Source organism: Nesoenas mayeri (assembly GCF_963082525.1).
Source record: "Nesoenas mayeri genome assembly, chromosome: 3".
In the NCBI taxonomy this organism is placed as follows: Eukaryota; Metazoa; Chordata; class Aves; order Columbiformes; family Columbidae; genus Nesoenas; species Nesoenas mayeri.
In genome coordinates this window covers 22417315-22433461 of record NC_137544.1, presented here as the reverse complement: position 1 = coordinate 22433461, position 16147 = coordinate 22417315, and the positions used below count along the sequence as shown (strand labels likewise).

Sequence of the window (16147 nt, the reverse complement as noted above, 5' to 3'; positions counted from 1 at the left end):
ATTAAGATAACAATTTGTTAAATAAATAACTTAGTGGGAAGGGACTGAGGTATAACATTTATATAAAATAACAAGGGAAAATGCTCATATAATTCAGATATGCACTTTCCCATATATAGTTCAAAGAAAGATATAATGTCAAAGAATAAGACAATGCCTAATTAGTCAGGAAGTTAAGTAGAAGAATTACTTGTAAGAGTTTCACTGTAAAAGCTGAGGAGACCAGCCAGGTAGGTTAAAAAGAGAAGTTATAAACTTCAAACTATCAAAAAGTGCAAATTCAAATTCTCACTTACAGTCTCTTGCCCACAGAGGTCAGGGACAACACTTGTATTCATTTCATGAGTTCTCAGGGAGAATGTTAAATTGAAATTTGCCAAAAGCAGAAAATGAAGAGCAAGATGTATGTTTTAATCTGATCTTTTATCACACTTATATAATTCTTTTTATTTCTTGCTTTGGGTGCAGGAAAAAAAAATATTAAAATATTTAAATGACAGCTGATTAAATGGGGCCTAGTTCATTCCACTCTCAGATTATTTTGAAATTTTACTGAACCCATTCCCTGTTAGGACCTAGAAGGGAAAATTTATCACTTCAGCCAATGTCAAGAATCAGACTACAATTCACCAGCATAACGGTCTATTGAACATGTTCAGTGACTGTGGCCCAGTCTCCAGGCAGGTTTTAGAGTGTAATTAGGCTTCTAACTATTGCCATTATGCAGCAAGATGAAGTTCAATGATTTTATGGGCACCATAAATACTGGGCTTTTATGTGACTTTCCACAAAAATATCATCAGTCTCCAAATGTAAATGTCACCTGTGGGTTACTAATTAAAGAGGTGAAATAATGCAGTTCCACTTCAAGACTCTCTCTAATGTCAACACTTCCAAAACATATGTAAACTAAAAATAGCTTGTTCTGTTCCACTAACATTGCCAAGACAGAATATTGTCATTTCAATACATCCTAGTCACTAATATTCAGGTTTTCAGTGCTATAGTTTATTACTGCTTAGAGTAAGAAAAACACAAGTATTTTACTCAGAAACATGTCTTCTTCCACTTGTCAATACGTAATTAAAGTAAATGCTCTTTGCTTCTATGGCATAAAAATGTTGACAAGCTTCTCTCGCCAAAACCAGGCTTTGCATCCTCAGGAATAAACTGAACCTTTCAAACAGCTGCACTGGAAGTGGATTCCTCACAGGAAAGCATATTTACAGTGCTGTACTTTATGCCCAGTAGGTGAACCATACTCCCACCCTGCCAAGGTATGACCTTGCTTTCTTCTCAGCCTAATGTGACCACTTTTTTCTGTCCCTTTCTATGAAAGGTCTTCCTAGAGCTATAAAAATGTAGGAAGATGATGGCCTGCCCTTACATCCCCATGTAGCTACTCAATACCCATTTAGTGTCTAGGCCAAAATGAAAAAAAAAAAAAAAAAAGGAAATTGACATCATCTAAAAGATTTATATCTATGATCGTTGTTGCATTGTCAAGTGTCTCCCACATTATATGTAAAACTAGCAACAGAAGCCTCAGAGGGTCTCTGGGAAAAACACATCAGGCTGGTTTGGAGTCCAAAACTGTACTTGAAGCACTTTTTTGTCTTGAGCCAATTTCCCAAAATACTTGTAAACTACTTTAAGTCAGATGTGTTTAAAATTGATCTGTGTCTATTCTCCTCCTCTTTGGCTGTTGGTCAGCCAGCTACCCAAAGTGAATATGAACTTCTGAGGATTAAACATTGCTCTCTTTTTTTCCGTATTAATAGAATCACTCTGCAACAGGAATTCCATAAAGAAAAAAAAAAATAATGTTTAAGATAAAAAAATGGCATTCCTATCAGACCTGAGTAGTATGATTTTAAGCAACTATAAAAATGGAATACTTGTTAATGCATAAAGTTTTATTAAACAAAATCACATGTATATATATAGTACTCAATATGTACTTACGTCACTGTTTTCAACTTCTTTATCATTAATAACAAATCTGAAGGTAGAATTTGGTGATAAGCTTTCAGCCTGAATCCAGAAACGGACTTCTCCTTTCTCAAGAACTTCATAAGCTAATTCTGATTTCAGAGGTATTGCTGCAGGGAAAAAAAAAGCAATCAAAAGTCAATAATGCATGAATCCTTGTGAGAAAAAGCACTATTGTAACACATCTCCCTATTATTTATGGAATGCTGAACATAGCATAAATTTTATGCAGGGCAACAAAGTTTAATGCAGTCTTTGGCTGAGTTTTAAATTAATTTCTCAAAGAGAGAAAAGAATTTATAGCTTATAGTTTGCACATTGTTTAAGGAATTGGCTAGTAGCAACCTGTAGTCTGTTGTCAAAGTTAAACTTCAGAAGACTTTGGGCAAGGATGATTTTATTCAATGCAAACTAATATTCTTCTAAATGAATTGAATGATAAGGAAGCACATTGTTCCATGAAAAATGAAACTGCTTTTGTCTCAGGAAGAACATTTTTGGAACTCCAGTCATTAGTATGTAATTATATTTCTTCTAGAAGTATCAAATATATTCAGGTCTTCAACTTACTTGGATTCTTTATTTCATAGCTTAGTGCCATCAAACGTTCCAACTCTGAAATTAAGAAAAATACTCATGTTTTAATCTATTCCGAAAAATATGGTGACAAAACAAGTGTCAATCAAGGTACATATCAGAATCAGCAGATAATCCCCTTAAGTCTTATATGTGAAATACCCAATTCTCTTCAGAAAATGATGACTGAAAAATTAGATTTCATAAACTTTGAGATCTGAGACATGGATTTGACAAGTGTTCCTACTTCATGCATTTTCATGCACACTGTCTTATGTGAATCAATCTAAACAAGGGAAAGAAATATTTTTAAATGTCTATGGGATTTAAATGAAAGATGAGAGAAAATAGCTTCTAAGCAGTGAATGAGGTTCCTTTATCTGCTGACTTTCTTTCTAACACTACCTGAAATGCTTGTTTTACTGTGGCAGGAAACAAAATTGAGTGCAGGTAAGTCTGAAAAAGGTACAGAAAATTCTATTTAATGCATTAAATCTTCATGAAGGCCGTGCAAGTGTCTAGAAATCACTTGGTTAGATTTACATACTAACCCTTTTTATCATATTCATTACTAATAAAGATTTGGAAGATGAACATTACTGCCAATTCCAAAATTAAAGATAATGTAAAGACCAGAGAAAATTAGCAAGGATTTATGACATTGTCAAGGATTTAAGAAAATTAAAGAATTTATAGTATTTGAGGAAGTGGGTAGTGAAATAATGGTTTTCAGTGATAGAATACAAAATCTGACACTTGTGCAGGGATCCAGTACAAACAATGTAAATTTAAGTAACAGATATTACCAGAGAAGACATGAGATATGTGTAGGATGATAAACACCTTCAGCGCTCTTTTTAAAAAAAAAGAAATCTTCAAAGGTAGGGCTGATGGTGACAAGACCTACAGACAGGTTTCAGAGTGATGCTTCAAAACTTAGCCAAAGGGAAGTTCTCATGACCAAATGCATGTCTGTCTTTTCCTACAGTATTTATTGGAAAAATAAAAATTTTGCAAGTTTAGCTTTACCACAAGAAGTAGATATTGGTAAAGACTAATAGCCCACACAAATGGTCCGTGTCCTGGAGAATCATATTTTTTGTGGCTGTATATGGATTTCTTCTCAACATCTACTTTGAAAGGAAGGTTTCATATGGTTCACACTGTGATAAAAGTTCAGCCTACTAACAGACTCACACAATCTCATCTCCTCTCCTTAAATGACTTAGAAAGAATGAAGTAGAGGGATTTTCATGCTTAAGGAACTGGCCACAGCAATTACAGCCTATGGACTGGGAAAGCAGCAAATTAATTTTTGTGATATTTCAAAACAGAAAAGTCCGTCCCTTTGCCTTTCACCTCAGCAGCTCTCAATAGTAATACAAAGTCAGATTTTAGCAAATTCATTGCAGCTCCAATGAAACAAAATAGCCACAATGAATTAAAGCAAAACTAATATAAATTTAAGGCAAAGAAAAATTTAACTCAATGTATTCAGATCTTGTTGAAGCAACATCCTCCTGTTCATATTCTTCTCACTAATTCTCTTAATCTCAGTTATATGAAATGATATTTAGATCCTCAGGGTCTATCTCTATATTAGGCTCCTTGGTTAGCAGAGATCTGGTGGTAGCTTTACAGCTAACAGAGGACCAATTATTATAAGATGTGAAAGGCTATAAAGTGAAAGCACAGAAAAAGTGACCCACTAGAGAAAGAAATTCACAAAACAGTGCATAAAGCAACATTTTCAGACATTTAACTGGAAATGTAACAGTTATTTGCAAACAGCATTATAGTCTCAGCATAAAGAAAACAGTTCTAATTGGACATATTGTGGTTTGTTTTGGTTTTTTTTAATAAAAATTGCCTGAAGTTATCCCAACTTTGATTATTGTGATAATCAGAAAAAGAAGTAATCATGCAAAGCACATTGTGTCGTCTTTTTCGTTTTTCCTTAATGCACAGGACAAATTGGGAGAGTTGTGGTGTTCATTTTTTATTTTCCCTTGGATAATTTTTAGTGCAGTTGAGGTGATGAAATTAAGAAAGACTTGAGATGGTAAGGAACTTACCTTCCTCATCCATAACAAAGCTGGATGAAGCCCCATCTGTGTCAGTAACTGAGATGGAATAAGTTCCCAAGTCTGATTTATCAGGATTTTTGAAGTACAGCTTAGAACTAAAATCATCAATAAAGAAGCATATAATTAGCAGGGTTTCTCATGATATTGAGGTTTTTAACAAGACAAACTTCTAATATATGGTAGACTGGTATGACTTACTGATTTCCTTCTGTTTCAATCTTAAACTTATCAAAATCATCAATCTCTTCATATGATTTACCCCACAGAAAATCAGATGCATCTGTGGCTTCTTTGCACTCAAAAGCCAAGTAAATATTACCCTCCTCGTCCACACCTGAAAAGATTTCTTGTGTTCCTGCAAAATAGGAATAAACTCAAATGTCAAGGCTGTATTTTTCTTTTGAGCTGCAATTCAGGAATTACTAAAGCCTGTGCAAATTTTGTCCATCTTCACTAACAGATATTTATCTTGCAGATCTCAAAGCGTGTTTTTGTCATGTACTGACTCAGTATCTCATACTAGCAAGATTCTCATTCCAAACACACAAAAAAGGAATAATAAAAATTATAAATGCTTATTGAGAAACAAATCTATAAAATGCAGCTGAATATGAGAAGATATTAACAATTGAAGTAAATTAATGTTATTACTACTCTTCAAGCTTTAATAAATGTATCGTCATACTTTTTGCTCACAGGAAGTAGCACTTCTGTTTATGAGAATAAAAACTAAATTAACTGATTATCAAACATTTCCTGCAGTAAATAAAACAAAAAGTGTTGACAGTACCTCTGTATCCACATGATTTCTTTAAATTTTAAGGCCAAGGGCTTCTTAACACGATATACTTACCTGTTCCACAATATCAAATCAGATTGACTAAATCCACTTCTAAGTATTTCAGAAGTTTAGAAGCAGAGGAGATAAAATAGTTCATTACCTGGACGTGCCTCGACAAGCACTGGTTCAGATATCTCAGATGACTTGCCTACCCCAGCATCATTCACTGCACGAACTTTGAAAACATAGGTATGACCCTCATGTAAATCAGTGACCTTGAACAAGATAAAGAGCAAAGCCAGTTTAAAAAACAATCTAAACTCTGTTGTTTACTTATATGAAGATGTTAGCAGAAGCCTAAGTTCAAGTACAAATCGTTGTTGTCCTCAAGCAGATGCTTTTAGAACTCAGTTTTTAATTAATACTAACCAATGAGAGTGTTACCTTAAAATAGCGCTTTGAAGTAGGTTTTTCATTAGCAGTGATCCAGTCTTCTGTGTCTACTTCCTTATAGTCCACTAAATACCCAGTAATAGGGCTTTTGCCTTCATACACAGGAGCTTTCCACAGAAGAACCAGTGATGTATTTCTGACTTCACAAACCGTGAGACCATAGGCAGGACCTAAAATATTTCAGATGTTGGATGTTCATTTCAATACAATAAAGTTTTGCAAACTGCCCTGTATAGGCCATAATGCACCACTTAAGTTTTCTTTTGACTGTGTTTGCTTTCAAAAATCTCATCCTTTACAATAAACCTGGTATATGTGGTATTCAGGTTATTTTCCCCTCACAGTTGTGTACAGCAATACCTGCTTCATGCAGTGCATTACATTAGTATTCTGAAGCATACAGTCTCAGCTAGATCTCAGTAACTCCATTTTAAGGGAAAGTTATTCATGTGGAAAAACCCATGCAGTTCAAAATTTTCCAACAAGTAACAGAGGGGTTTTGTCTAATATTTAATTCACCAGCCCCACATCAGAGTAGCTTCACAGAGCCTGACTCAGGTTTATAATTTAGCAGCAGGGGTTTTATTTTTTTGTTGGTATACAGGAACCAGGATCCTTCAGAGTAATCCAAAACCCACTGAAACAGGTGAAGTTTGGATCAGCTTTCTCGTTCCCTGACAGAGAATTTTCCATTGTGAGGTGGATAACGATAACCAAGAAGAACTTCTCAAGAAAATATCTATTAGGAGAGCTATTTACACCAAAACCACCCTGATGCTCTATGAATAAGTGAGAGTTCATACCTTGGCAGCTATCAGGTTATGTTCTCCCTACTATACTTTCCTTCTTTACTTAAGTGTTCTAGTGATATTCAGTTTAACTTGTAGCACTAATTTTCTACTATACTCTTAATATTTATTTATACCAGTAGACTATAAAAGCATAATCGTATCAGTTTCCTACCATGGTGAATACACTCATGACAGAAAACTGATATTCAACCAAATAATATAGCTGGAAGCCTGATTCTTGTGGTTTAAATTTAAAGTAAGGAAACCTGAAAGTACCCAAGATATAGGGATTTTCACAGTGTTGTCAGTTTGGCCTAATTCAAGACATTAATTTATCCTATAATACACCTCACAATTTAAAATTTTTTAAAAAGTGAAAAGCTTTACAAATAAGCTTGATTGATTGTCATGGAAGCCTACATGGTATTAACCAGTAATTAATGAATATTAAATTTGTAAAGGACAATATTCAGGAAATATGAAAAAAATATATAATATTGTTTCTCCAGAGTGGATAAATACATTTCAGAAAAAAAAAAAAAAAATAAAAAATGCATGAGTACCTGTTGCAGACCTTATGAGAATAAATACTAGATTTCTCATGGAAAGACTGCAATTTTCAAGGAGCCTAAAGCCTTGTCAGAGGGCTCTTTAAAAATCCCAACCTAAATGTCTACATAGCCACAGATAATTAAAATTCCGCTGGCAGCCACATCTGCTAGAAATCTAGACAGTAGAAGAAAATGTGTAATGAAGTATGTTCAATTCTGAGGATTCTGAGACCACAGATGTTTCTTTTTCTTTTTTTTTTTTTAAGTAATGTAAAATAATTCATTAGCTATCACTGCTAACTCACAGAGGCTCAGAGAAATACCTAAGACTAGAGTTCTGCAAAAGGATGAAATAATTATAGGCTCTGGGCAAGGAATCCATCACTCATGCTGGCAATTCTGCAAGGGGGTCTGGCCTTTCTAAGGAAACCTCCCTTCCATATCAAATGTGGAAGAATATTTCATTTACACTGGGACTATATTGCAGTCACATTGCATTAGTCTTCAGTATCTTTAGTAAGTCAGGGAAGAGTCAGCTTCTTTCTTCTAGTCTTAAATCTCAATTATTTATTTTCATTATTGCTAAGTCATTGTTTAAAAACATATTCTAAAAAAGAGGTTGGTTAGTTATGGTGAGTTTTTTAAGTAGTGAAAATGCAATTCTCTCCATTAAAATAGTTTCATAATGAGAACAATGTAATCAGCCAAGGAGTAGAAAGGTCAGATTGTTAATTATGAAAATGGAAATTTCACTCTCTTCATTTCCTGAGAGTGCCTTTTATTTTATTTCTTTATATATCATTTAAAATGAAGGATAATCTTCACTTGTTTATTATACTAAATAATTTCATTGATGTTTTCAAGACACTGTAGAGAGTATAAATCACAGATGCTTTCTTTAAGGAAAATAATTGTTCTACTGATGATGCATTTATACTAAATATTACAAAATTATAGTAAAATGTAATTAACACAGGGAGAGTTAAGGTCAGGAGATTAAACATTTGTTGTTGACAGCTTTGCCATGTCATTAAATCCATATAGTAAGATTTATGAACACAGGAGAATTTAACTAGGAAACATGAACAACTCTCTAACAAGCAGTTTTGCAGAAAAGAATTTTGCATTAAAAGAAGTAAAGTTGGAACTTAGTATAACAGTGTAATGGTTTTTTTTAAATACAAGTAGAAGGGGATTTGTAAGTAGGCAAATTATTGCAGGAGGTGTGGTGTTACCTTTGTTCAGCATTGAAAAATATTTATTTGAAATAACATCTGCAATTTGTGCACTGCCATTCAAGAAAGACATGAACCAACTAGAAGTTCAAGTTCAACTGGAACTTCAAGTACAAAGAATAACAAAAAAAAATGTTTATTTAGAGATAGGAAATACAAGATCTATGGTGAATATTGCATGAAATAGACTGGGTCAACTTAAGGGGAAAGCTAGGGGTCTGATAAGGCCTTTAAACACATTAGTAAAGCTGTTGCATAGAAGAAAATAATAATCTCCTCTGTGTACTTGGTGGACAGGAGAAGAAGCAAACAGGCTTAGATTGGAGGCAGAGAGATTCAGGAATATTAGAAAAGCTTTTAAATGGTAAGCATAGTAAGATTAGGAATAGACCCTGTCCAAAGACCCTGGACCTTCTCACGAGTAGATATCTTTAAGGGTAGATTAGACAAGCAACTGATAATGAGATAGGTATAGCGGATCCTACATGTGGGCAAGCAGCTGAATTACATGATATTTGAGAGTCTTTCCTAGCAAAAGATTCCATTATCTTAGTGGATTGTTCCTTCTTCCAGGCAAGAATTACTTTTTACATATAGCAATACTTTTACAAAACCAGACTTAGGAGTTGGATTTTTTTATTCTGTGCTGAGAAAATAACTGCATGAACATTTAGGCAAGAAACAGATGTATGTAGGTGTTAGACAGCTCCTGTAATATAAACAAGTATTAGAATGGATCCTTAATTGCATACCAAAGCTCAGTGTCATAAATAGGATTCTACTTAACAACACAGCAGTATTTTACAGCATTTTGGGGAAAAGAAGGTGGCAGGTGCCTGTATTTTCATTATGGACTGTACTGTGACATGTTTTGTTCAGGTAAATCAGTACCAGACATCAGAAATAGCTTCAGCAAAAGTGTTGCCCAGTATGAGCGAAGGTGTTATAAAATAAGCAGAATGGGCATTTAAAAACCCTTTCACAGTTTATTTACAGAACTAGAGCATTACTGAGGAGAACCAATTCCCCAGCTGTCTAACATATAGGCACAGATTTACATGCTCACATGAGGTAGATTGAAGCTTGACTTTCTTTTGCTGGGGGGCCTGAATTCACAATACTTCTTAATTAACACTTTTTACAGTTGGCATTGCAATTAACAGTCTTCAGCTACCTCTACACTGGTGAACTACAGACAGCCTAAACACGGGTTTCAGTACTAGCATACAGTCATTGCTATGTGTGTTTGTTAGCACAATTTTTCTAACATCTGGCTAATAATAATTTCTCAGGTAACACCTAAGTACAGTCAGAGGAAACACATAATTAAAGGCACACTAGTTGAGACTGCGAGAATTTAGATGTAAAGTGTAGTCTATACTGTGCTGCTTGCCTCTGTGTCAAGAAACAGGCCCCTGCTCTGTCTCATGACCGAAAAACATGGGTTTGGAGTCAGAAATGCCAGGAATATTCTTAATAGACTGCAATTATGGTGCAGAGATGCCTATATATTGTACAGGTGGTGAGTGCGAAGTGGACTTGTAGGGCTGGGGGTGAAGAGCTGCTAGAGATAAAAACATACACTAAAGACTGAAGACTTTCTGCTCTGAGCTGATGTGGGCAGTGAAAGAAGGAGACACTAAGCAAGCTAAGTAAAGGTCACCCACTTGCAAGGACATTCCGTGTCACGAGTGGGGATGTGGAGGTAGCTTTTAACAGGAGATCTCAAAAGCGATGGCAATCTCAACACGTAATATGGCAGAAATTACCCAAAAGACACACAGCAGGGTTTGGCTGGGTTTTAATGCTGAGTTTTAAGGAGTTTATATTGAACTTAATTAATGTGAAACTAATATACTTACCAGGTTCTGGCATAGTCCAGGCTTTACACTTAAAATGTTCACTGGGATCTGAAGGTTGACCTATTCCAACCATATTTGCAGCAGCAACTTTGAATTCATAGAAGGCATCTTCTATCAAATCCTCTACCTTTTTTGAGGAAACAATTCAATATATCAAAAGCTATGATTTCTATTCTTTAAATAAATAAAATACTTTAAAATAAGCATTGGTTAATTGTCAGGTCTTACTGCTATGCTGGAGTACTGGAAAGATCTAATTTGAAGATTTTACTCTTAAACCAAACATGCTGCAGAGATCTACATTGTACTTCCATATTTCAGCCGCATCTGCTTTGGAATAACAGCTCCAAATATATCATCATGAGAGGCTGTAAAAGGTCCAGGGAGTCCACCAGTACATACTTATGGCTGAGTGTTCTAACATGAAATACTTTCTTGAATTGCTTATGAATGTCTATTCATAGCCATTCACTTAAGCAAGAGTTTGAATGGCATTTTGGTCTAAAGGCGTCATAATGGACTAATCAGGGAAGAAAGGAAAACAACAGGAAACTAAAGGAAAAGCAAATCCAATTAGTTCCACAGTTTGCTGATATAACTCTGAGAAATATTTTCTCAGCAATTTCTTCTGGCTTGTATGCGTCTTTCTCTTAATATTATCTACTATTACAAAGTGAGGAAGCAAACACTGGAAATGAGATGGCCAGAATCCATGCTATACCTGGTAAAATGAACACTGACTTATTTAATGAGTCCATCACCATATCACCATCTCAGATTTTGAGGTCAAGGAAGACAAGCCGTAAGGCAAGAGCTTGTTGACACCCTGAGTACCTCATGGGAGAAACCATTTTCCACCCTTCCTCTTCCAGGACACCTAAATACAACAAACAAATCTTCTACACCTCAGCCCTCTGCATAATTTTCCTGAAGTTATACTTAATTCTATGTGTCAAGAGGAAGAGTCAGCTGAGGGCAATACTTCTAGTAGAGATACTGAACAGTTTTAGATTTTCACAAATAAATAAACTATTACTATATTATCTGGGAAAATGTGACACAAAAAAAGGATTTTGGCATGATGGTAATGAACATATGATGGGATGCTGACAAACCTATTATGGGATAGCATCAAATACAAGACCAAAGCAAACAACATAAACTAGGAAAAGTGAGGCACTAATACAATTTGGGCAGAATTTCCTGAAGATAAAGAGCTGTATAGTGTGATTCACAAGACAAAATAACAATTCGACCTGTAAAATTGGTTTTGAAATCCCAGGTTATTAAGGGAAAGGATATTTGTGGGGTTCCTATAGAATTATTAATCAAGGAGGGTTAAACCTTTAGTGATTTCCCAGTGCTGCACTGTATATCTCAGGACCTTCTCTGCTTGCAGTATGTCATAAAATATTCTGTGCTACTAAAAGATGCTTGGCTTTTATTTCCCATCAGTATTTCAGATTCCAGTCATTCAAACTAATGTGTGAAGATGCACCTTCAGGCACAAGTAGAGCTACTGGCAGGACTGAGACTTAAATATCAAATTAATTAAACTCTGAATGGTTTTCCTTAATTTACATTAATAATTTGTTTACAAATGCATTAAAAATGAAAATATCTGGAAATCATTGCTTAGTATTGCCCTTTCATGTCTATCCTACCCGCCCTTTTTTACTTCTCAACATCCACGCTTCATCTGCTATGCCAGCGATGTCAGTTACAAACTCACTCACAAGCATACATACACTTGAGTGCTGCTGCCTGCTTTCTGTGCATAATACATTTTTCCTGAGCTCATCTGCAGCATTATTTTCTACCTTAGTGCCAAATATCTGCTGAAGAGTTACATTTACCCTGAGGTTTGTAAGAAAGTTGCTGACTTGTGGAAATAAAATTAAGTATTTGGGAATAGAATCTGATTGTTTAAGTTAATTTAACAAGTGTCAGACTGATTAATTACTTGCTACATCCTATCTTCCTTATGCTTTCCTCATGGAAGTTCACATCAAAATTTTCCTCTTTTAAGAAACGTTGAATACATTGCAAGCACAACCAGAAGTAATTCATTTCAAAACTAAAATCATCACTCTGGTATTCTGGAAAGGAGGCAATGAGGCATAATGCTAGTTTTATTAATATAGTTCCCTTTCCGGCTGAAGGCAGATTTTGAGACTAAGAACAGGGACAGTTACATTTGTTCTCAGCACACCTCTATTTCATTTACAAGCCTCCAGTTCTACAGACAGCATGGTCATCTGTCCTGCAAAATGCTTCCATCCTTTCTCTGCATGTTATTACAGTGATGACACTTATAGTGCTCATTAATGAATATAGTTTATGAAGCATTTTATGACTCATCTTGTTCTTTATGAAAAATGTGCTTCACAACTCTTTCCTCAAAAGTTTCCTCATCTGAATGGCCTTATTGGTCTTAAAATTTCATAGCAGAGAATGGCACTGATGCTCTACCACAGGTTTTAGGCTTGTTGCACTGCAAAATACGCAATGGAAGCACCTGTTTTTCTCGTAGTAAGTATTTAAAGAATTTTTCTGCAAGAAAGTAGAACTCTGCTGAAAGCAAAAAGATAGTACAAATCATTTCCAGAAAGACAAGGATTAAAAAGTACCCACCGTATAAATTGTCTGGGTAATAAGGGAAGAATTGACTTCATGCCAGTTTTGATGGTTAGCTTCCCGTTTATCCATATAATAACCAAGGATTGGTGAACCTCCACTGTACCTCGGTGCTTTCCAGCCAAGGGTCATTGAGTGACCATCACAGTTCAGAAGTGTGATACCATGAGGATATGATGGACAAGCTATAAGAAAATAAGCATCCTGAGAGTTAGGACAGAGTCTAAAGCACTGCAATGTTGAAGTTGTTTGGTGTTTTTTGTATTGCTTTTGTTTCCTGCAGGGTACTGCTATCAGTTGCGTATCAGTAATAAAGTAGGTGTAAAGCTGCCAATCAACATTAATTTTATCTCTAAACATACATGTGGATGCTTTTGAAGCATCTGCCAAATGTGCTGCCCTCTCAGCAGAGAGCAAGAAGGAATAGATGATCTTTGGTATGGAAATGGCAATGCCAGCAAAAATTATTCCAGACTGAATATTATGCTTGAAGATTGAAATGGACCAGAAGATCTTTTTCTGCTAAGAACCAGGAACCAACTGCTCAAGTAATTATGGAATACAGTAAGAATCACCCAATAAGAAGAAAAAAAAAAAAAAAAAAGGCTATGAACTTGAATGAAATGAAGTCATATGACTATCTGATCTATGGCCTTCATGTTTTTTCCATCCTATCCCCATATTATATGTCTACTTCAGACTGAGAGTACTTTCTTAATATTTAGAGTTTTACTAGCTTAACCAATGCTGAAGCAGAAAAGACATTTCCTTCATGACTTTCCCTGCATTACTTTACACCCATCTGTAGCAAAAGCAGAAATGATACCCAGGCATCTTCCTAGAGATGAAGAAAACTGTTTCCTTTTCTAGCAATCACTGTTTCATATTTGCCATCCGTGCATGAAAGTTTGCTTGAAGATATCGCTTTCTTGACCCTGTTTTACTGCAGCCAGTACAGGCTAAACACCTGCCTCTAAAGCTCATCTGATATTTTCAGTTGAATTACCTGTATAACCTGAAAGAATGTGACTTACCTCATTCAGAAGATAATACGTTATCAGAGGCCCTTAATACAGTCCCTGATATTGACCAAACTCCTAAAAATGCCCTCACAGAAAGATTCTGGCCACACTAAGGTAAGCCACTTATAAATAGTCCTGTAAAATTCCTGTTAAGACTACTGAAATGGGTAAAAGCCATCCACGTCCTCTAAGTGTGTGAAAGGTCCACGTGCTCTGTGTTTGGTGACATAATGCATGCAATCCTCATCTTCAAAACACACAGTGACAAAAAAAAAAAAAAAGGTGCAAGTGCATTTACAACATAGGGGTGATAGTTGTACAAGTGTCCATGCACCACCTACCCATATGAGACACACTTTGTCCTAAAAAAATCAAATAGAGTTAAGTTTGTCAGTACTATCTCATACAAATTTATCTTCTAATAGTCATTTTGAATGATAAATCTTTTAGACGATTTTGTTCTGACAAGTGTGCCTATTAGTCTTCTTCTCCAAAAGACAGGGGCTATCCATGCGGGGAAAAGGTGTTCTATTTTGAATTTTTCAGTATGAAACTCTGCAGAAAGGAAAATGGGTCCATGGTAGCCCAGATCTACTTTTTTGTTCTAAATAACTATCTAAATAAGTATCCAGCCTTTCACTCAGCATGCATCCTTCCCACTGAATGTTGCATAACTGATTGTTCTTATACTGAAATTTTGTTTGCAGGGTACCAGAAAAGTTAGATTGTGATCTAACCTGTGGCAACCAAAGGGGATTTTCTGCTTGGTTCAGCCACACAGTAATAAAGTTTCCTGAAACCCTTCTAAACAGAGCAGATTCCATGCTAATCTGGTTTGCACCACTCCAAATCACCTAGAAGCTGCTTGTCTAACTTAATCAAGATTTACAGTTTCTTTGTCACAGCTGAGGAACGGAAGGCAACCTGGTCATTATGGTAAATCTAACCCAGTGTTTCTAACAGGCATTATGAATAACTTTTTTTTTTTTTTAACAATGTCTTTTCTCTCCAACAGCCACATGCTATAAATGTTGCTAAAGGGACATGCTAGATAGCTGCAAAATGTACTGTTATAATAAATGAGACCAAAGGAGTTCATTGCTGAAAATATGTAACTCATTCTAGAAACAAGAAGCTGAGTTGCACAGAGTCGTACTTACTAAGGGCTGCCTGTACTGTTATAGCTTCTGATTCCTGTGAGTTTTCACTGAATCCTACAGGATTCACAGCTTTCACACGGAAGACATACTGCTCTCCGGTTTCCAAACCATGAACAACAAACCTGCATTAAAAAGAAATAGCATCATGTATTAGTATCTATTTTATAGGAACCACTCTGTGCTGTAACATGAAATCTTGGCAACAGTCAGAAAGCTCAACTTCATGAATGCTTAACAAAGGAAAATATTTCTGAGAGAGAAACCGTAATACAATGACATGATGTAGTACAACATAATTGGATGGGACACTGGAACAAAAGTCACAGGGCTTGTTAAATTGTTAGTGCTGAGCTACCAAGTCACATAAACTATAACACATTCCCTCTGAACAAACCATAATATATTCCCTCTGAACTTTGGCCTGTTAAATTCTAATCTATTCTGGGAAGGGACTATATTTTTCACTGCATTTTCGTAGTCACTATCAAAAATAGCTTTCAGGTTTGATCTGAGTTTCTAGGTAATTAGTGTAGCAGATAGTCAGAACTGTCTTATTGTAGGATATGGTCACATATGACCAAATGAATATTTTTTGTATTTTTGTTCCATCTCAGTCCCTCTGACCAAGAATTAGTCTCTGCTTTTTCTCTGATCGAATTCCTTGACTACTCAATCAAAGGATTCAGCAAAACACAAACTCCTTCCAAAATTAATTAATAACTGACAAATCACTAAACAACAAAATATGCTCATTATATACTCATAAGAAAGTATAAATTACACATCTAAACTTTATATTTGATGACTGATTCCAATAAAAGTAAGTATGGTTGTCTCAAAGGAAATTAATTGAAGACTCACATAATGAAGTGTGATATTCTCAAAAGGGACTAAGAAATCATCAGCAATACAGACAGGATGGTGTCATGACAAAGGAACTAGAAAGATGGGCTACTGTCCTTTACCCATAGATGTAGCAGATCAGGGGGCCCTGATGTTT

At 35.4% G+C, this 16147-nt stretch overlaps 1 protein-coding gene across 1 annotated transcript in view; it reads right to left on the bottom strand.

Annotated features, from left to right (window-relative positions):
* Positions 1-16147, bottom strand: part of MYOM2 (myomesin 2) — a gene marked incomplete at both ends in the record, with an annotated part of 74046 nt that overhangs the window by 24361 nt on the left and 33538 nt on the right. The window contains 10 exons of the mRNA XM_080342966.1: positions 1966-2102; positions 2563-2607; positions 4644-4750; positions 4854-5010; positions 5597-5711; positions 5881-6059; positions 10329-10451; positions 12959-13150; positions 14329-14349; positions 15148-15269. Of these exons, the coding sequence (XP_080199092.1) occupies positions 1966-2102; positions 2563-2607; positions 4644-4750; positions 4854-5010; positions 5597-5711; positions 5881-6059; positions 10329-10451; positions 12959-13150; positions 14329-14349; positions 15148-15269 (1198 nt within the window). The remainder of the gene's footprint in view (positions 1-1965; positions 2103-2562; positions 2608-4643; positions 4751-4853; positions 5011-5596; positions 5712-5880; positions 6060-10328; positions 10452-12958; positions 13151-14328; positions 14350-15147; positions 15270-16147) is intronic.